The sequence below is a fragment of the Bubalus bubalis genome, chromosome 16 (genome assembly GCF_019923935.1).
Source record: "Bubalus bubalis isolate 160015118507 breed Murrah chromosome 16, NDDB_SH_1, whole genome shotgun sequence".
Classification (NCBI taxonomy): domain Eukaryota; kingdom Metazoa; phylum Chordata; class Mammalia; order Artiodactyla; family Bovidae; genus Bubalus; species Bubalus bubalis.
Genome location: NC_059172.1, coordinates 30,321,033 through 30,341,808, shown reverse-complemented (window position 1 = coordinate 30,341,808; position 20,776 = coordinate 30,321,033). Strand labels below are relative to the sequence as shown.

At 52.3% G+C, this 20,776-nt stretch overlaps 1 protein-coding gene and 1 long non-coding RNA gene across 7 annotated transcripts in view; both read right to left on the bottom strand.

Moving 5' to 3' along the window:
- Positions 1-20,776, bottom strand: part of ARRB1 (arrestin beta 1) — a 77,657-nt gene that overhangs the window by 35,367 nt on the left and 21,514 nt on the right. For 4 of the 6 annotated variants that reach the window (XM_044929363.2, XM_044929361.2, XM_044929364.2 and 1 more), the window contains exon 1: positions 11,022-11,113. The exons of 1 other annotated variant lie outside the window; for it this stretch is intronic. In XM_044929363.2, the coding sequence (XP_044785298.1) occupies positions 11,022-11,098 (77 nt within the window). In that variant the 5' untranslated portion in view covers positions 11,099-11,113. Of the gene's footprint in view, positions 1-5,774; positions 5,964-11,021; positions 11,114-20,776 lie in introns of those variants that run through there. One more of the 6 variants, XM_006074076.4, reaches the window with a different exon arrangement.
- Positions 1,422-5,768, bottom strand: LOC123465005. Its single transcript, XR_006640089.1, has 2 exons — positions 5,005-5,768; positions 1,422-4,608 (listed from the first exon to the last, which is right to left on the bottom strand). It is a non-coding gene; the product is annotated as an uncharacterized LOC123465005 (long non-coding RNA).

The following is a 20,776-nucleotide window of genomic DNA, read 5'->3' as shown; positions in this document are numbered from 1 at the left end:
AGCCAGGTGCTTTGCTAAGAACTTCAGCATATTAAGATATTATTCCATCTAAACATTCCCATTTTTCAAAGGAGAAACCTGAGATGCAGAAACCCTAAATAACTTAAAGTCTCAAAGCCAGTACCAGAAAACTCATACGGGAGAGAAACGCTATGAATGGGCCACCTATGGGAAATCACTTAGCCAAACATGTCTTACACAACATCAGAAAATTCATCCGAAGGAGATTATCCACGAATGCGGATTCACTGCCAGTGAATTGAGAGAGCACTGGCAACAATTCAAGCCTTTGTGAGCATCCGAAAATTCATGCTACGAATACAGTGAATGTGGGGAAAACTTCAGATATTAATCTCAATCAACAACAGAAATCTCTTCCAGGAGAGAAACCAGGTGCCAGTCACTGCTCTAAGTGTGTCTTAAACATGAACTCACTCGTTTTTCCGATAACATTTAAGAAGGTATGATTATAGTTCCCATTTCTCAGATGAGGAAACTGAGACACAGAGAGTCTAAGTCATTTACCCAAGGTCACAGAGCTAGTAAGGGGCACAGCTAGATACTGAAACCCAGGCAGTTTCACTCCAGAGACGACACTTTTCACCACTCACAATACTACGCTATAGATGGGATTGTGTGGTTCTGTCTGGAGGACCAGGAAAGGCTTCGAGGAAGGCAGTATATCAATGAGGGGGATCTTCAAGAACACACACAGGTATGGAAGAGGTGACGGCCCTGCTTGTGGAGGCCTGGGGAGGGCAACTGAGTCCACTCAGTGTTTGGGAGATAGTGGGCAATCTGAAGTATGTCCCTAGTGCCTAGGAAGAGTACCAGGGAGGAGTACGGGCCTGAGAAGGGTCCAGTCACCACCCTGCTAGTCACAGAGCATCTCCTATCCCCAGGCTCTGGGCAAGGTGTGCAGGGTCTCAAATGCCAGACTAAGGAACTCAGACCATATCCAGAAAGCAGTAACAGCCATAGACACTTAGTGGGGAAGAGAATGGCTGGGGCTGTCTCTTGGACGCAGAGATGCCATAACCCCACCCCTTTCCCTATCCCTGCCCCTGATGGCAGTCATGGTCAGCTGGGCAGGGTGGGGACCTGCAAGGGGGCGTTCGCCCTCAGGTACACCCGCCCTACATTCTGACCCACTTTCCTGGGTGTGAGAACAGCCATCAGGGAGCAGGGAGGTGTGAGGAGCAGGTGGCTGTAGCAGCAAAGAGGTTTCTAGGGCCCTTATCACACTCTCCCTGGTAGTGGGGTTATTTGTGTACAGGCTGCTCTGCTCTTCCAGGACTGAACAGCCCTCCCTGTGTCGGAACATTGCCTTCCTGTTTACCCACCATTAGCACACCTGCTTCTCAGGACAGCCCAGGAGAGGGGCAGGAGGCAGGAAGATAGGAAAGGTCACCCCTGTTTCACAGATTTGGAGAGTGTGCAGCCCGCTTTATTTCCCAGATGGAGACACTGAAGCCCAAGGGAGAGAAGAATCTTGCACCTGGGCCAGGAAACTAAAGCCCAGAGAGACTGGTGTGCCCAGAGTCGCAGACCAGCAGAGCCCCAAGCTGCTGGTTCTCTGGGTACAGGCCTGAGGGGTGAGGGGCAGTGGATGGGGGTCTGGCCAAGTCGAGCTCCAGGACTTCAGACTTCTCACAGGCTCCGAGGCACACAGCTATTGCTCCAGCCTCCTGCCCACATTCATGTGTCCACTTTTCTAGCCATGATCTGTATTTGTGAATACTTTCAGGAGCTGCAGAGGGAGGGAGGAGAAAAGCCACCAGGTGGCCACGGAGGTAGGTGGGGAGTTTCTTAAAGAAGCCTGGCCCATTTTCTAGTAACCCATAAAACCGGAGGTCCAAAAATCAAAGGCTAATAAAAATTTCACCAAGCAGGCCGACAGCTGGATCCCAGAGAGCCCACAGACCACACTTGAATGCTGTCCAGCCTTCTCGAGAGGCAGGAAGGGAAGGGTGCTGGCAGAGGAAACAGTGTGGACGCTGAAGCAAGCAGACCCCGCCTGGGTCCTGCGTGACCTTGACTTTCGCTTCCTCTCTGAAGCATGCTTTCAGTTGTCTGGAAAATGGGGTTGATGTCTACCCCACAGGTGAAGGCATATACAAAGCCTTGGGACCTAGTAGGGAATGATAAAGGGAAGCGGACGTCGCTACGGTGATGACTATTGTTATTATCACTCTGCCTTCCCTCCAGAGCCCAGTGGAGAGTTCTTGCCCAGATGTCCCTTAGGTGGGCCAGGATGGGTATGTTACCTCCACTGGAGAGAGAGAAGATTTTTTAGTTGGCTGTCTCCCTCCCTGTCTTGGATAGAAAACAGCAGTTTATGATATTCTTTTCCTAGTTTAGACCCTCACGTTCCGGAAATCTCCAGGGACACACCCTGCTATTCCCTCTCTCTGCACCAGCCTTTCCACCGGTTCCCCCACTGCAGTCCCTCCCATCCTTCCTCCCAAATACCACCTCATCCAAGAAGCCTTCCCTGACTGCTTCAGCTTAAAGTGGCCTTGCCCTGACCCCTTCCTCCTTCCCTCTTGCCACCCATCTTGGCTACTCTCCTCCTTGCTTTTTTTTTTTTTTCCTCCTTGCTTTTTGATTCCTTTTGTTTCTCCAATCTCTGAGCCTGACACTGTTCTTACCTCCAGGAGATACAGGCCCCTGTGTCCTGTCTCCAGAGCACCTACACTCTGGAGCAGGGGGAGAGAGAGAGAGATCCTCGACCAAGAAACAAAACCCTCTGTTAGAAGCACAGCAGGCGAGTAGGATGATTCAGTGTATGGTGTGCCCAGCTCGGCTCCAGGCACACAACCGCCATCCTACACACACACACACACACACACACACGTCTCTCTTCCCCTCCTCCACTCTGTCCATGTCCCCTCAGCACCCACATGAGCCTGCACATGTCCGCTCCCCAGTGGACGGCATGGAGCTGAAATACTGACAAACTCTAGAGAGCAGGAACCCCTTTCTCCATCATCTTCCTTGGTATATAATTGGTGCTGAGTAAATATTTTGAATGAATGAATAAACAAATAAACAAAAGCCGACCGCTGAGCTTGAAGATGGGTAAAAGCAGTACCTGAGCCAAGAGGCGAATCAGAGGTGGACAGCCTGGCCTCCAGAATGAGACATGGGTGTGTGCAACCTTAACAGGAGCACCTTACATGCAGGGCGGCCCCAGACATGCAGCAGCCAGGATTCTCCCTGTGGGAAGACTTTATCTAAAATTTTATTTGCTTGAGGCTTTTGGGGAGACAGAGTTGTTTGTTTGTTTGTTTGTTTTTCCAATTTGAACATATAAACTTTTGGGGAAGAGCATATTATATTAAAACTAAATATTAATTCAGAAGTATTACTTCCCTCACCATTCTCACATTTCATAGAACATCAGAACAGTTCAGCACAGTGGTGGGTCTCCAATGCTTCATCAACCACTCTGGGGACCAGTCAGGGGCTGAGAGCCCTCCGCAGTCAGAGAGCCCTCTGTCCAGACTGACAGCTACAGCTTAGGGTAGCGGCTCTTTCCAGAGAAAGAATTGTGGAGAGAAAAACCTAGGCCTTATATTTAGCCAGACACAGTGGTCATAATGTGCTGAAACTGGCTGGTACAGGCTCATTCAGAGCCAACTGTCACACTTGTAGGAATTCTGTGATCTAGTTGTTAAACATTGCCAATGGCTGTCTACTGGGGTTTATGTAACTGTCCACTGGGTTAAATTTGCTCCCCCCAGGGGACATATGGCTGTGTCTGGAGACATCTGGATGGTCACGACTTGGGGGAGGGGTGCTACTGGTGTCTAGCGGGTGGAGGTTAGGGATGCTGTGCGTGCAATGAAGCTCAGCCCCCTCCCTGCCCCCAACAAAGAACCTCAAGGCCAAATGTTAACCGTGCTGATGGTGAGACAGCCTGAACCAAGATGACAATTAAATAAACTATATTAAAAACAGAGAGGGGGAGGCTTCCCTGGTGGTCCAGCGGTTAAGAATCCACCTGCCAATGCAGGGGACACGGATTCCATTCCTGATCTGGGAAGATCCCACATGCCACGGGGCAACTAAGCCCAGGTGCCACAGCTTCTGAGCTTGTGCTCTAGGGCCCAGGAGCTGCAACTACCGAAACCCAGGTGCCTAGAGCCTGTACTTGGCAATGAGAGAAGCCATCACAACAAAGAGGAGCCCCTACTCGCCATAACTAGAGAAAGCACTTGCCCAGCAACAAAGACCCAGTGCAGCCAAAAATAATAAATAAATATGAAAAATATTTACAAATCAAAGGGAAGACATACTCAAAACTTATCACTTACTATTATTTTACTGAATTTTACTATAAAGATGGAATCCCACTGTGCATCTCTTCCCAACTCCATGTTCAATGACATCACATTAGTAGGGTGATGTCCTTGGTGGGAGAATTTACAAACACAGGAACTGGCAAACGCTATATCCCCACCTCACCCCCTTTTTCTGGACCGCCAGTTGTTACCAGTGCACCGCTGGGGGCAACCTGAGTAGAGAAGGGAAAGCCACAAGTCTGGTGGATGCTTCTGAGTTTTCAGCCCAAGCAGATGACTCAGCACCAGCCTCCCATATGCACTGCGGAACAAGGATCTGAATGTGGCCATATGGACAAACTCTACACACACACACACACACACACACACCACGCACACTATACCCACCACACACACAAAGACACACATACCCCACACACATCTACAGACAACACACCTATGTAAAACACACCACATTATGCACACACACCATGCACACCTGCACCACACCCCATGTATGCTTCACACCTCATACTACATGCATATCCCACACACTTATACACACCACACACACCAATACTAAGCACACTCCACGTGCACACCGGCATCACCCACCCCACACACACGTCATCTACAACTCTCGCAACATAAACCACATACACACCACACAAATACACAAGTGCTCCCATGGCAGCCCTCTAGCCAGCAGAGGACTAACCGAAATCATGAGAATGAGAGAAGGCCAAGCTAGAACTTTCATGGCGATCCAGCGGTAAAGACTCCACACTTCCACTGTAGAGGGCATGGGTTCAATCCCTGGTCAGGAAACATTGAAGATCCCACATACCTCACTGTGAGGCCAAAAAGAAAAGAGGATGCCAAGCTGACTGACCACCTTCTTTGATGCCTAGCACCTCTGCAGTAATTACTGCCTCCTCATCCGAAGGCCCATCTTTCCCACAGACCCCCACACCCAGCCTGCCAAAGCAAAGGTCTTGACACCCGCCACGAACACCACGCAGTGACCCCATCCCAGGCCCGTTTCTCTTGGCCACTGGAGCCCTGGCTGAGTGGTGGCCCATCCCTGCCCTGTGCCCAGCTCTCTGCTGTAGCCTCCAGGGCCTGACCTCCGCCCCCTCCCAGGACCCATGACAAGCAGTTCCCTTGGTAACTCTACCCACCCAGCCACTTTAGCTGCCACCGGATGCTGGTAAGCCAAACCTCCGTCTCCAGCCAGACCCGCTCTGACCCCAAAGCCACTAGCCTTGGGACATGTGTACTCCGATGTCCCCAGACTCCTCACACAAGTCCCAAACAGACTTCCTGTCTGCCCACACCTGTTCCTCGCCTACACTGTCCCCGCCCACCCCAGAGGTCAGCACACAGGAAGTGTTCAAGGTGAATCCCAGAGATAAAGGAATGCACTATGTAAATCCTATAAAGAGAGGACAAAACAAACTTCCTCATGAGGCAGATAGGAAGTCTTACCCCATTTTACAGATGAGAGCCCTGAGTCTCGGTGGAATTAAGGGACCAGCCCAGGAGCAGAAGCCGAGGCAGGTGGGGGCTGTGTGGGGAGGAGGGAGGCCGTGGAAGACCCAGCGCAGGGGGCTGCAGGCGGCAGCAGCAGGCTGGAGCAGGCCCGGCAGGATCCAGGATTGGCTCTCCCAAGCCCCAAGTGAGTGGGTTAGTTACAAAGAAAAGGAAAAGGCGTTCCTGATACGCGTCCTGTTTCCTCTTCTCTGGGCTTCTCAGGTCTTGGAGGGCGGATGTCTCTGGGCTCAGAGCACTCAGCCTGCCCACAGACAGGCAGAAGGTGAGGGTCTCCCAGGCTCTTCCCACCCCAGCAGTTTAGCCTGCAGGCAGACAGGGGCTCCCAAGTGACCCTCGAGTTTTGCTTTCCAGCCTGGAGGAGGCTCCCCCTTTACTCCCAGTGAGTACTCATCACAGCCAGCCACCTCCTTCCATCAGACTGCCGCATGGGAAGCCTCTTCCGTGTCACCTTTACTTGCCAGGGGAGCCCCTCTAAAGCACCCCCTTCTTCCCTGCCCCACGGCAGCCTAGCCCAGTATTCTGCCCAGCTCTCTCTGTGGCTATTGCCTGTAGACCAGGGCTCCCCATGAATCAGGCCAGGAAGGCAGGGAGCAAAGGCAGAAGCCGTCAAATGGGGCTTCTTGAGTGAGAGAACAAGATGAGCCTCTCCCATCAGAGAGACAAGGGGCCTTCCTGAGGACAGAGGTTGAATCTCCTCTATCAGATAAGAATTCCCCAGGGAAGAAAGTGGCCACGACTCCTCCATCAGATAGGAGGCCCCTCCAGACAAAGTTAATGCTTCCACCCTCAGACAAGGGGCTGCCAGAAGGCAAGAGGGCTATGTCCCTTCTGTAAGATAAGAAGTCCCAAGAAACAGAAGCCACATTCACCTCCCCGCTCACCACCCCCCTGCCCTCCATCAGACTGGTGCCTCTCCTGAATAAGACCATGCCTCCTCCATCAGACTATGAACCCCAGAGGGCAGAGAACGCCCTGTCTGCTGCCTCCTCAGCAGTTTCCAAAACAGACTTCACTTCAGCCTGAGACACAGAGAAGGACATCCCCCTAGGGCAGAACTGGGGGAAGTCTCGCCCACATATTCTCTTGCACAAGACCCCATATGCCAACTTCCCATTCCTGCCCATGACTGAAAGGAAACCGTTCTGCCATCCTTAAGACAGCCGTGTGTCTGGGCAAAGGCCAGCATCTGTCTGTTTCAGTCAGGAATGTTGACTTCTTGAGAGATGGTGATGGAGCCCACTGGGAGAGTCTTGACAAGAGGGTACCCAAGACAGGCCATGCCCCCAGATCCGGGTGAAAGTGACCAGATGTGTGGGCTGGATGGATCTATGCTCCTGACTCTGCCACGAAATGGGCAAATCTTTTCCCTATGTGGCCACTAACACTCCCCCTCCATCTCCAAACTCTGCTGGCACCCACTGCTGGCTAAGTGGCAGGAGGCGACAGGGAGGAGGGATGGCAGGGCCGGGCCCCGCCTGGAGGATATCACTGCCCTTCCCCAAGGGCCGCCCCTGAGCCTAGTGCAAGTTGCCTCTGTGATCATCTTCCCTACACGTGCCAGCTCCAGGGAGCTGCTATTAGTTAGCATCGATCCACAAAGTGCTTTGCCGACACTTTTTATGAGCTCAGCTTCACCCGGAGCCCTGGGGGCTAGGAGCAAGAGGCGAAAACCGAGCAGGCAGCCCAAGTCCCTGGGCAGAGAGCGAGGAGCAGCTGAGCCCCAAGATCAAGACCCAGACAAGCCCAGGACCAGCCAGTACTTAGTGAATGTTAGCTGAAGAGTATTGACTGAAAAGCAACCTGACTGGATTTAGTAACTGTATCTGGGTATATTTTCTTATAAAGAAATAGTAATAATTATTTTCAATATAACCTATTGTTATTGTTATTCTGCAACCCCATGATTTCCCAGGCACTACTGGAGTGGATTGCCATTTCCCTCCCCAGGGGGTCTTCCCCATCCAGGGATCAAACCCATGTCTCCTGCATTACAGGCAGATTTTTTTTTACCGCTGACCCACCTAGTCAGGTACTATTCTAAATACTATATTTAACTCATTTAATCCTCACAAGCACCCTGTAAGGTAGATACTCTCTTTCCCCACTCTATATATGATGAAACACAGAGAAATTAAATTACTTTCTCAAAGTCACAGAGCAGAAATAAGAAATATAAGCAGTTCAAACCATCTACTTGATATATGAGGAAGTAAAAATATAGTAACACTTCTGGGTTTTAAAAGAATTAGATACTGTTGAAAGGTACAATTTATCCTAATTGTGCTCCAAACCAAATACTTTCATTATTGGTCATCCTGCGGTATAGTTCCAATGTAAGAGGTTCTCTGAAATAGCTGTATTACAGATGTAAAATGTACACCTGTCAACTCAAAATCATGAAGAAGTTACCCTTCTTTTGAAACTTTTAACTGAGTAGTTTTATTAAACTTGAGAAAACAAATCCCCAAAACCACAATACCAATATTTTAAGATTTATCATGTATTTATTTGTCATATGCTAAGTATTTGATCTATTCCTCCTGTTTAATCTTGAGGACAACTCAAGTAGGGAAAAAGCATTATTCCTTCTAGGGGGGCTTTACCAAGCCTCCAGGCTGAGGGCACTATCTCATACACCTCCTGTGTGGGCATGATCCAGTGGGAGTTTGCCCCCCAGGATGGGAGCTGCTCCAGGGCAGGGACTGTGCACCAACAAGGGGCCACATAAAGGAGCTGTGGGCTGGGGTGAGGCAGGCCTGCTGCCTCATCAGCATGTGCTTCAGCCGTCTAGAGTGTTCAGCGAGGCCCTGGCACACAGTTAGAGCTCTGTCAGTGGTGATGATACTCACCATCATCACTATCCCCCACAAGAAACAGACTCACTGGGAGGCCCTGGACAGGTCCCTGATGGACAGGGTTCAGCTGGATCATGGGCTCTCAGTGAGGGTCACGTTACCTCGTACGGGTCCGGGCAGCACAGAGGAGGTGATGGGTACGAAGAGTTTCTGGGAGGCCAGAGTGCTGGGCAGAGACCAAGGCCTGGTATTGCTGAGCATTTTTAAGAACTGCATTTCCATGACTTCCAAGAACACACAGGCTTGCAGATGAGGTGAGCACAGTGAGGCCAGCCAAGAGCAGCTGCCCTCGGTGAGACAGCGAGCAGGGAGGGGCATTCTGGGGCACCTCTGAGCCTCTCCCCTCAGTAAGCCCCCTTCCACCTGCTCCTCACATGTCTTTGGGGGTAAGGTGGGGTGCGAGAAACCTGCTGGGAGGATCAGTGCTAGGTCTTAGCCACCAATCTGTCTGGAGCGACAGCTCAGTACCAGCTCCACCTTCCCCAACCTGGAGAACTCTGGTCATCTTTCCTCAAACCCCAGGAAGACCACGCAAATATTGAAGGAAATGGAAGAGAGTAATTGGGAACAGGGTCCAGATCTCTACCCTGGCACTTCACGGCTCCTCACCTCACCTATCTTCACCTAGGTAAGACCACCTCCAGGGTGTGGAGAGGAATGAATGGGCTGATGTCTGCCTATGCCTGGAACATAATCCAAGTTCACTATATGGTAGGACTAGGGCACTGAGAGGCACCAGAAGTGCCAGGATGAACAAGACCGCCCAGGGCTCTGGAGAGATGGGGGAAGACCAGAGAGGAGGTGGAGGCACCTTTAACCACCATGCCGCATCTCCCAACATTTATCCGGCCCTCTCTGTGTATCTGGTGGGCCTGAGGCACTGGGATATGAGCCTGCTGGGGATCCTGGAGTGTGGTGAGTGAAAGTTGCTCAGTCGTGTCCGACTCCTTGTGACCCCATGGACTATACAGTCCACGGAATTCTTCAGGCCAGAATACTGGAATAGGTAGTCTGCCCCTTCTCCATGGGATCTTCCCAACCCAGGAATCAAACCCAGGTCTCCCACATTGCAAGCAGATTCTTTACCAGCTGAGCCACAAGGGAAGCCCAAGAATGCTGGAGTGGGTAGCCTATTCCTTCTCCAGCGGATCTTCCCGATCCAGGAATCAAACTGGGGTCTCCTGCATTGCAGGCGGACTCTTTACTAACTGACCTATGAGGGAAGCCCAGAGTGTGGTAGGTGAGCTTATGGAATACACTCCTTAGGGCCTAAACAGCCTCTCCCCCTCCCTTGGTTCAGGTTTCACTCTTCCAGAAATGTTATGGCCAACATGGCCCTTTGGTATCCTGATTACGTATAGGAGGTCCTGGGCAGCAGGCATGAGTATGTACATCACAGAAAGCGAAGGGCTCTTATACATGGATGAATGGCCACCTGCTTTGAGCAGAGTCCCTGAATCTGACTGAGTCCCTCATGGGAATCTGCTCGATTCTAAGGACTGGACTGCCACGTGGGGACTTTGCCAAGCCCAGACTCCGGGAGATCAGCTCCCCAGCGCCTTCACCATCCTGCCTCTGCTCTACCACAGCCACTGTGGCCTTGAGAACTGGAGGGGCCTGTGACGAACGCACTGCCCGCAAACAGTGGAGGAGGCCCACTGTGAACAACCATCCTTGCATAAGGCACCCACAGAGGGTTAGAGAGAGGGTAACTCGGGGGAGGGAGCAGCTTCCTTCTTCCCAGGTGGACAGGGGGCTGCTGAGAGAGTTACAAAGAGCAGGTGACATCTGAGCTAGGACTTGAAGGATGATTAAGAATTTGCCAGGTCGTCAAGGTGCAGAAGAGAGAACGTCAAAGTGATGTGCGTATGTACGGAATCACACATCCTTATATAGCAGAGTGTACATTTCAAAATCACTATCTCACTTGAGTCTCTCAAATCCCCAAATGGTGTTATTACCCCCCGACACACACACACACCCACACATGCAAATAAGAAAAGAGAAGTGCAGTGAAGGCAGATGAAGGTGACCAATTTCTGGGCAGAGGGAAGGGGCAGGGATGTATGCTGGCTGAAATGGCCCTCTTCTCAGGAAGGGGACAGTATTCCTCTCTCACTTGCAGTTCCCGCTGGCCTGTGACACCCCCCTCCCATCGCCAGCATACATACACACTCCCTCGGACCCCAGGGCCTCTTAGAAGGAGCAGCTGGCACACACACGGAGCAGCACAGAGGAGGCTGAGGAAAGGCTGACAGTTCTCCAAGGCTCAGCCAGGAGGCCGGCCTCACCCTCTCCCACTCCCCCTGAGCACCGACAACCTCACCTCTCCCTCTGTAGATCTCCTCTGCCCTTCTCTCCAAGCAGCTGCCGCCAGCCTCTCCCTCCCCTCCCTCCACCCATCGCCCTCCCCAGGGAGCAGTGAGCTCAGCCTTTCCCATCAGCCATCCCTGGGAATGATGGGAAATGCTCAGTGGGCCAGGAACTGAAAGGAGGCCTGGCTCCGAGAGGGAGGGGAGAAGGGAGGCTTTTCCGAGGGCTGTCGGGGGGCATCCTCAATTCTGCTGCTTCCTATGCATCCCGGGCTAAGGGTGCAGTCTGCCTGACCATAAAACACGCTCGAGAGAAGGTGGGATCCAACTGTTACAATGGGCCTCTTTTTTCAGCTGGGGACTCAGAGGCCCAGAGAGAGGACTGAAGAAAATGTGTCTAGGGACTGACTGCCATGTCCCTGGTACCGTTTGATCCTTTCACAGTTCTCGTCTCATTTAATCCTCATAGCTACCCTGCAAGGAATGTGTGACAGGCTGAATCATGGCCCCCTGAGATGCTCACATCTCAATCCCTGGCGCTGTGAAGCTGTTACCTTACATGGTAAAAGAAACTCTGCAGACATGATGTTAGTTAAGGATCTGGAGATGGGAAGATAACCCTGCTTTATCTGGGTGGACCCAGTGTAATCACAAAGGTCCTTGTAAGCAGGAGGCAGGAGGGTCAGAGGGAGAAAAGGCAAGGTGAGGATGATGGAAGCAATGAGAGAAACTGGAAGATGCGCTAATGGCTTTAAGATGGAGGATGGGGCCAGAAGCCAAGAAATGCAGGCAGCTTCCAGAAGCTAGAAAAGGCAAAAGAATGGATGCTCCTCTGGAACCTCCAGAAAGAATGCAGCCCTGCCAATCTGTGATAGGACTCTGACATCCAGAACTATAAGAGGATAAATGTATGTTGTATTAGGCCACTAAATTTATGGTAATTTGTTACTGGAGAAGGCAATGGCACCCCACTCCAGTACTCTTGCCTGGAAAATCCCATGGACGGAGGAGCCTGTAGACTGCAGTCCATGGGGTCGCTAAGAGTCGGACACGACTGAGCGACTTCACTTTCACTTTTCACTTTCATGCAATGGAGAAGGAAATGGCAACCCACTCCAGTGTTCTTGCCTGGAGAATCCCAGGGACGGGGGAGCCTGATGGGCTGCCGTCTATGGGGTCGCGTGGGGTCGGACACGACTGAAGTGACTTAGTAGTAGCAGTAGCAGTACAGGAGCAAAAGAAGACTAACAAAATAGGTAACCCCATTCCCATTTTGCAGATGAGGAAACTGAGGCTCAGAGAAGGCACGTAATGTTCTCAGGTTCTGCATGCTCCCCTCCATACCACACTGGCTTACTGGGCATCTCCATGAGCTCTTAAGGGTGGGAGCCCCCTGGCCAGGGCACCAAAGCTAGGGGAGAGTCTGAGGAGGAGGTGGAGGTCTGTTGCTTGTGGAGTCAAGACCAAGGACAGAGGAGGGATCTGGGGAAGGTAAAGCCCTGCCTGAAAGGGGCTGCATTGTGACTGGGGGCTTCTGGGGCCAGTGGCTGAGTCCTACCCTGCCCCAAATTGGGAAGCAGGCAGGCATGTGACACAGAGGAAGGGCCCTGGCTATAAAGCTGGGCTCGGGGAGCTGAGTGTCTTCAGCATTAACAGAGATGAGATGAAATCCCCCCATTATCTCTCTTTGATCTTGATAAAATCCTTGGGAGAAGGTTCCATATCCTTCTTCCTACATTACTGGTGTGAAAAAGGAGGTCCTAGGGTTTCGTGACTGGCCCAAGTTCTCACAGTGGCTAAGAGTAGAATCTGGGTATTCATAACGTCCCATATAACAAAAAGCATCAAACCATGATGAATGGCTTTGAATGCTGCTTGCCTGACACTGTGTTAACTATCATTGGCATTTTTCTCAGTCATGCCAGACACAGACTTAATCAAGTCCTTTCTCCGCCTCAAACCCCTTAACTGCTCCCCACAAGCCCTTCACAATCTGGCCCCTGCTCAGCCCTCCAACCCTTACTCCACCACACTCCCTCACACCCCCATATCTTGCAGCCACACTGTCGGTCAGTTCTCTGGAGCCATCAAACTTTTTCCCCTTCCCACAGGGTTCGGCACCTCTGCCCGCTTTGCTCCAGGCCACTTGTGGTGGAGAAACCACGGGTCCTGGCCATTCCTGCTCCTCCTTGTGGGTAAGAGAGAGAGAGCAGGGCCAGGGGTCACGATGACAGGCCTGGGAGGCTGGAGCTTAGAGGGCATGGGTAAGCTGGTATTATTCTACACAGTAAAGAAACAGCGGCCTGGAAGTGTGTGGCAGACGTCCCCCCTGGGGACAGGCCCTCCCAGAGACACAGACCATAGGCCACTGCAGCTGAAGGGGCCTCTAAGAATGGCGGGTCCCGTCCTTCAGGGCACAGAAAAGTCTGGACTTGACCCCAGTTTCACAGTGTGTCACTACGGGAGTAGGAGGCAAAGCTTTGGGGTCTGCCACTCACTAGCTGGGTGACCCTGGCCAAGGAAAGAGTCGTTCTGGTCCTCCCCTCTGAAACGGGAATGGCAGTGCCTTTCTCTCCCTGAATGCACGGGAAGCGCCTGGTGCTGTGAAGACGGCGATAAATCAAAGTTGTGTTCACCACTGAGAGAGCGGGACCTGAACTCAGGATGCCCATAGGGGAGCTCACTCCCTCTCTGTGACACAGCTGGGGGGTTTAATTTAACCTGGGAGAGCACTGGAGAGGTGGGCACTCAGCTGTCTCCAAAGCCACTGCTTCTGGGCCCCCAATGGTGGTCCTTGATCATCTCCAGAAGAGGGCTTGTCAGCCTCATCTGTCTTACAGTTTAAGAAAGGACTCACCCAGGTCAGCTAGCTTAGGCTACAGGGGCTCCTAATTAAAAACCTGGGCTCCCCTGTGGTCCAGTAGTTGGGACTCCACATTGCCAATGCAGGGGGCATGCATTCAATTCCTGGTCAAGGAACTAGCATCCTACATGCCATGCAGCTGCATCAAAAGATTAAAAAACAAAACAAACACCAAAACCAGGGATCCCACTTGCACACCAGCAGAGGGAAACAGGAATCAACTCTGTACCGAGCGCTTCCTGCCGGTGGTGCTGTGGTGGGGCTTGTGTGTGCTCATCTCACTAGACCATCACCACAGCCCACCCAGAGGGGATTAGGAGGCCCGTCTACTCAAGAGGAAGCAGAGGTTTCCAAAGGGAGAAGAACTTGGCCTGTGGCACCAGCCGGCAAAGCCACATTCCTACTCTGCTCCAGGAGGCCTCTGGGCAAGGGTCTGTTTCTACTGCAAATTATTGCTGTTCTAGGGCCTTTGTGAAGGGAAGGGACCCAGACTGGGAGATGCGGCCCCACAGTGGCCTCCTGCTCCACCTGCGGACTCTGTGGCCCATGCCCTCCCTCCAGCCCTCTCATCTCACCTCAGCTTCCCCAGAGACCTGTGGTTAAAAACTGTGAAAATACCACAACACTGTCCAGCCCCACACCAAGTTCACATCCAATCCAGCTCAGATTTTTGCTCATCTGGCACTTCCTCAGCTTCCCAGGTGACGTTAGTGGTAAAGAACCCGCCTGCCAATGCAGGAGACATAAGAGACATGGGTTTGATTCCTGGATCAGGAAGATCCCCTGGGGGAGGGCATGGCAACCCACTCCAGCATTCTTGACTAGAGAATCCCATGGAAGGAGGAGCCTGGTGGGCCACAGTGCATGGGGTCCAAAGAGTCAGACACAGCTGAAGCGACTTAGCACACATGCGCACGGAAAGCCTTCAGGGACCCCCAACTAGGGCAGATCCCCCTCCCTTAGCACCCCCAGAGCACTCTCACAGTGTTCATCTCTTGATGTCTGTATCCCTGCTCCAGACCGGAAGCCCCATTAAGCCAAAGACAGTGTATATTTGCTGTCATGGCATCTCCAGAGGTGCGGGCCACATGGCCTCTGGAAGCTACCCCATACTAGCCTGGGCCAGGCCCCACGCCAACCGCTGAACCCACATGTAACATTTAATCCTCACCATCACTCTAGGCAATGGAGATTATCACTCCCCTGTACAGATGAGGACAGTGAGGCTCAAGGAGGAAGTGACTTCCCCGAGGACACCCAGCTAACCTGGAACATGCTGGGACCAGTTTAATAATCTGTGGTCCGAAGTGCAGAATGAAAACGCAGGGCCCCTTGTTCAGATTTCAAGACAGAGACAGAAGAGCATTAAACCAATCAGAGGTCCTCCTGAGTTCAGGCCCCTGAGTGAAGGCACAGGTTACATGCCCCTGAAGCTGGCCCCTTGGGCACCCATGTGCTCTGACTCCAGGCCCAAAGCCAGGCTCCTCCCACTGAAAGGCCCTTGGGCATCAGACAGTGGTTCTCACACTCGAACATACATCAGAATCACCTGGGAAGCTTGTTGAAAACCAGCTTGCTGAGCTCCCCCACCAGCATTCCCATTCAGTAGGTGAGAGGTTGGCCTGGGAATCTGCATTTCTAACCACTGCCTTTCTAGAGGTGATGTTGCCAAAGCTGGCGCTGTGGCCTGAGCGCAAAACCACTACCCTAAGGAATGCATACATAACTGGGGCGTTTTGAATCCAGGGCCTCCAGGAAGGAGAGGTTTCAGGTGAGTTATCAGGGCTGAGGGTGTCCAGTATCCTTCAAATCATTCTCAGGCCTCAGTCCAAAAGCCCGGCTCTCCTAAGAAGGGGAGAAGGATAGGGAGGACAGGGAGAAGCAAGGAGGAAAAAAGGAAAGCTTTCCACAGGTTACTTTGTTAGTTGTTGTAACAATCTTGAGAGGTAACATCTATTATCTTTATTGTAGAGGAAACCTCAGCATAAAGAAATCAACAATTTGCCCAGGGTCATAGCCAGGAAGTTACGGACACCATGACTAAATCTAGTTCTAGCTTACGTGTTGTCACAAAGCCTGCTTCAATCAGCTGGCCCTGATGGGTTCTAATCTCACAACCAACTCGGCCCAGGGGAGCAGAGCCAGTAGCCTTGGGTTAGATTCATATAGTCCCAATCCCCGAATAACTCTGACAAGCCCTGGCAACCCCCCAGGGCCCTCCACACATGGTGCCCTTCAAGGCCAGGCCCAAAGCACAGACCTGGGACCCAGCTGAAGGGGCCAACTTCTGACAGCATTTCAGCAGGTCAGGGTGCCCACTCCCAGACTGGAGGTTCTTCCCATATTCAGGTCCTTATCTGCAGCCTCCTCTCTGGTCACTTACTTACACTCCAAGCCCTAGATCACACACCACCTGTGCCTAGGATTTGCACAGGCTGTGTTCCTTCTTCCTGGAATGCCCTGCCTGTGTGTCCAACTCCTATCCATCCTTCAAAACCCCAGGTCAGCTCTGCCTCCTCTGAGAAGTCCTCCCTAAGCACCATTATGCCACCTTCTGCTTCCCTAGCTGCTCTCCAACCATTCATTCTATAAATATTTACTGAGCATCTGCCCTGCTGCAGGCACAGTGCAAGGTGCTGGCGAGGCAAAGGCCAGACCAAGCTCTATCAGGTCAGGGTACAGGTCTGCTTTACCCCATGAGCCTCTGCAAGGAGGGCGGACAGGGCAGGGGGTGGGTGAGCAGAGAGGGTTCTCCAGGGAGTGACGTTAGCTCAGCCGGAGATTTGAAAAGGTGAGGATATGAGAAGTAGTACAAACTTTACACTCCAGGCCCCTGCCAAGTTGTGGGGAGCAGCTCCCCAATGCCCTTGGCAAGCCCACAAAACTACTACCAAATGAACATAAGACATGCTATGTACCTCTGTGCCAAGGGTCTGTGCTGGCTGTGGGTTCCCCAGGAAATCAAGGCCCAGAGGGGGAAGGGATGAACTCCAAGCAGGAGGCAGCCCTGAGTGGGCCCCTCTGCCGCCTCCACCAGGAGATGTGGGCTTTCAACAGTGGATGGAGGAGGAGGCAAGGGTGCCCTCCCTCTGATGTCCTTGCCCTGTGGACCCCTCCTCTGGGGGCGGAAGGTATTAAGGGCACACTCTGGAAAGCCACAGCCCGCAGAAGCCCCAGGCAGGAGAGGGATGGCTGCGGCCTGCCCAGGGAGGGGAGAGGCTGGAGTGGAGCCAGGCTGGCAGAGGAAACATCTTGAGAGGCAGGAGGGAGGAAGGGAGGAGGAATAAGAAAGGAGGAAAGAGCCAGACATGCAAACACCTCCGCCTCCTCTTTCCAACCAAAACAGAATCCCCAGCAGACTGAGACCTGTGGGGAAGGAGACAAGAAACGAAGCTGGGGCCTCAGAGGGGCGGGTGGCTGGGAAGGCACCCAGGGGCTGGAGCCTCTGGAAGTTCAGTAGCCCTGCCAGGCATGGGGTAGGGGCAGGGGAAGCCCCCTCCATCACCAGAGCCCACCCAGCTCTGTGCCGCAGGAGCCGAGGATCAGGGAGGAAGGGGATGGGGACTCGACCAGGTCACTCCTATTGCTCCTTCAAGGCCCACTCAGGTACCAACTTTTCCCAAAGCCCCTGGGCCCCACCCCTGGGCTGGGCTGGGCTCCAACCGCAGACAGAACACAAACTCAGAAAGTACTGTGCTGCGAAACTGATCTGATGGGGGAGTCCAGGCCCAGTCCTTAGAAAGCCCACAGCCTGGTGGGAAACCCAGGGAATTAATTCAAAGGAGGGAACAGTCCCAGGCTGCGGGGCGGCTCTGGACTCCCAGACGACCAGGACCTGGCAAGCACCTGGCGCCAGTCCACAGAACCTAAGGGAGGTCTTTTCCTCTAATAGGACACACTGCTGGGATGGGAGTCAGGACAGAGGAAGAGGGAGGCATCATCTCTAACACACAGCCCCACGACGCGCGCGTACACACACACACACACACACACACACACACACGCTCAGCGCCAAGAGCTGAGGGGTTTCCAGGGACCCGGGCTCTGGGCCTTGGACAAATCAATCCCCTGATGTCTCCAGGTCTCTCCACTCCCTCACCCGTACCATGGGGGCTCCTGTCCCCCACCCCTTCCTCCCTGGGAAGGATAGACCTCCAAGTAGGTGAGAACTGAGGCCTCTGGTATGGCTTCAGCACTTGGGAGAGAACCTCATGCCCACCCCACCCCATCCCTGCTGGCACCCTCCTTCCTCGGGCCTCCACCCGTGGTACAGAGCCTGGGAGACAGAGGATGCAGACAGAAGAGGAGGCGCCCTGGCACCCAAAGGGGAGAGTGGCCCCAGAACAGATCCACCTTCTGTCTGGGGGCCCTTCTCTCCTTCCTCTCTCTCTGCTGGAGGAAAGCCCCGCCTCCCCACACATCCTCGCCAGCATTGCGATGACCTTCGTCTGGGTTTCCCCTCATCTGACTGACTCTAAGCTGCTGGAATGCAGGGGTTTTCTTTCATTCATTTTTTTTTTTTTTTTTTTTTTGGCCACACCGAACAGCATGTGGAGTGTCAGGTTCCTAAGAGTGATTAAACCAGAGGCCCCTGCATTGGAAGAAGGAGTCTTAACCACTGGGCTACCAGGGCAGTCCCTCATTCACTTTTTTATCACAGCGAACTAATCCGCCTCAGTTGAAACCTTCACTCACTAGAGGACATCAGTCAAATGACTCCCCCTCCCTCAGCCTATTTCCTCTTCTAAAAAGAGGGGACAACAATAGGGCTTATCCCATTGGATTGTTCTGAGGAATAAGTGTTCTTAGCGCCTGTTGCCCAGTAATACATATTTTGTTGTTGTTAAGTTGCTCAGTCATGTCTGACTCTTTTGCAATCCCATGGACTGTAGCCCACCAGGCTCCTCTGTCCCTGGGATTTCCCAGACAAGAATACTGGAATGGGTTGCCATTTCCTTCTCCAGGGGATCTTCCCCACCCAGGGATTGAACCAACCTACATCTCCTACACTACAGGTGAATTCTTTACCACTGAGCCACCAGGGAAGCCCTAATACATGTCAGCTCTCATTATTAATAATCGTAATCAACAAATATTCATCAGATGCCTGTTGTGTGTCAGACGCTACTGGCCACAGTGACTAGGGCAGATCCACGCAACAGCCCCCGCCTGTATGAAGTTTCCCTTCAGTGGGAAAGGCAGCGGGGCCTTGTGTTGCCCAACTCTGGGAGGATGCATGGCACAGACCATAGTGCCTACGGCATCCCCTGTACACGTGCAACACAACAGCCCTGCAAGAAAGACAGCAAAACGGAGCCAATAGTACAAAGTGACTCTCGGGCTACATGCTGTCAGGGGCAGGGCTCCACCAGCGGAGGACCCATCAGCCTGAGAAAGTCAAGGCTTCCCCAGCAAGTGACAGGTGAGTTAAGAGCTGAAAAAGAAGCAGTGATGTAATTCTGGAGGGGGCCAGGGTGGGATGCTGCACTGAACCAAAATGAAACAGAACCTTCAGTGGGAAGGCTCTGGGGGAGGAAGGCGCTGAGGGAGACGGGTAGGTGAGGCCAGCAGGGGCAGGGCAGCAGGGTCCAGTCACCAGGTGGCCTGGTCAGGAGGTGGATTTCACTGTCACAGTGATCAGACGGCAGCAGGGTTTCAGTGAAGAACAGACACGAGGCAGCTGTACTTTAATAAGCTTGCTTCGGCCACTGGCTGGAGACTGGAGGGCACAGAGGCCATAACGCACACAGGGAGACTAGCAAAGGGGCGGAATTAATAAGGAGGCTGCCCCAGGTTCAGGTCCCGGATCTGCCATTTATTTGATAGAAGAGAGATCACAACAGCATCTGCTTCCTTGGGTTGTTGTGAGGATTAAGTATTTTTAATATACCTTTTGGCCATGCAGTACATAAGATCTTAGTTCCATAACCAGGGATTGAACTGGAGTTCCCTGCCTTGGAAAGAGGCGTCTTAACCACTGGAGCACCAAGAAGGTCCCTGTTGTGAGGATGACATAAGCAATTTCATGTGAGTAAAGAGCTTAGGACAATACCTGGCTCGTGGAGAGTGCGGTGCGCTTAGTTGATATTATTCATCCAGGTGAAAAATGAAGGTAGCCTAGATTAGAGAGGCAGCCATGAGAGAGAAAGAGTGGGACAAGGCCAGACGCCAGGGATAAGATCACCAGGTCTCGCTGGAAGCACCCAGCGGCCGCAGCCTCACACCAGCTGCAACCACAGGAGAGCCCTGAGCTGGAACTGGCCAGCTGAACTCTCCCCATGTTCGTGACCCATGGAAACCGGGAGATAAAGAGATGAATGTTGTTGCTTGAGCTACTAAGTTATCAGGTGATTGGTTATGTAGCTAAAGATAAACGGAACACCTCATGTTGAGAGTTACCTAGAGGGAAACTCCTTTCCCCCAGAGGGAAGAAGGTGGCACTTACGGGCAGGAAGGGAGGAGGTGGTGGCGTGAGCCTGGGACCTCTGCGGCCTCCAGCATTCCACCCTCCAGAAGCGGTCGGATGACTTTAAAGCTAATCATTCCGACATTATTTACCATAGCAAAAACCCCGAAATAACGTAAATGCCAAATAAGGGGATGGTTCAATAAACTGCTGAGCAGTCACACGAGGAACTCTTATGTGTCATTAGCAAACACGGATATTAGGATAAGTTAATGACACGGGAAATGCTGAAGGAAAAAAAGCAGTAATCCAAATGTCATACACAGCTTAAGCGCAACTGTGTCTGAACACAGGTACGTGCATGCACACGAGGACACATACACACATAATAGCAAGGATCGCAAAGACGAAAAAAAAAATTGTTTTGTAAAGTTCTAAGTCACGAGATTATGGATGACTGCTATCTTCTTGTCCAAATGTGAAGCATTTTGTGTTTTTAA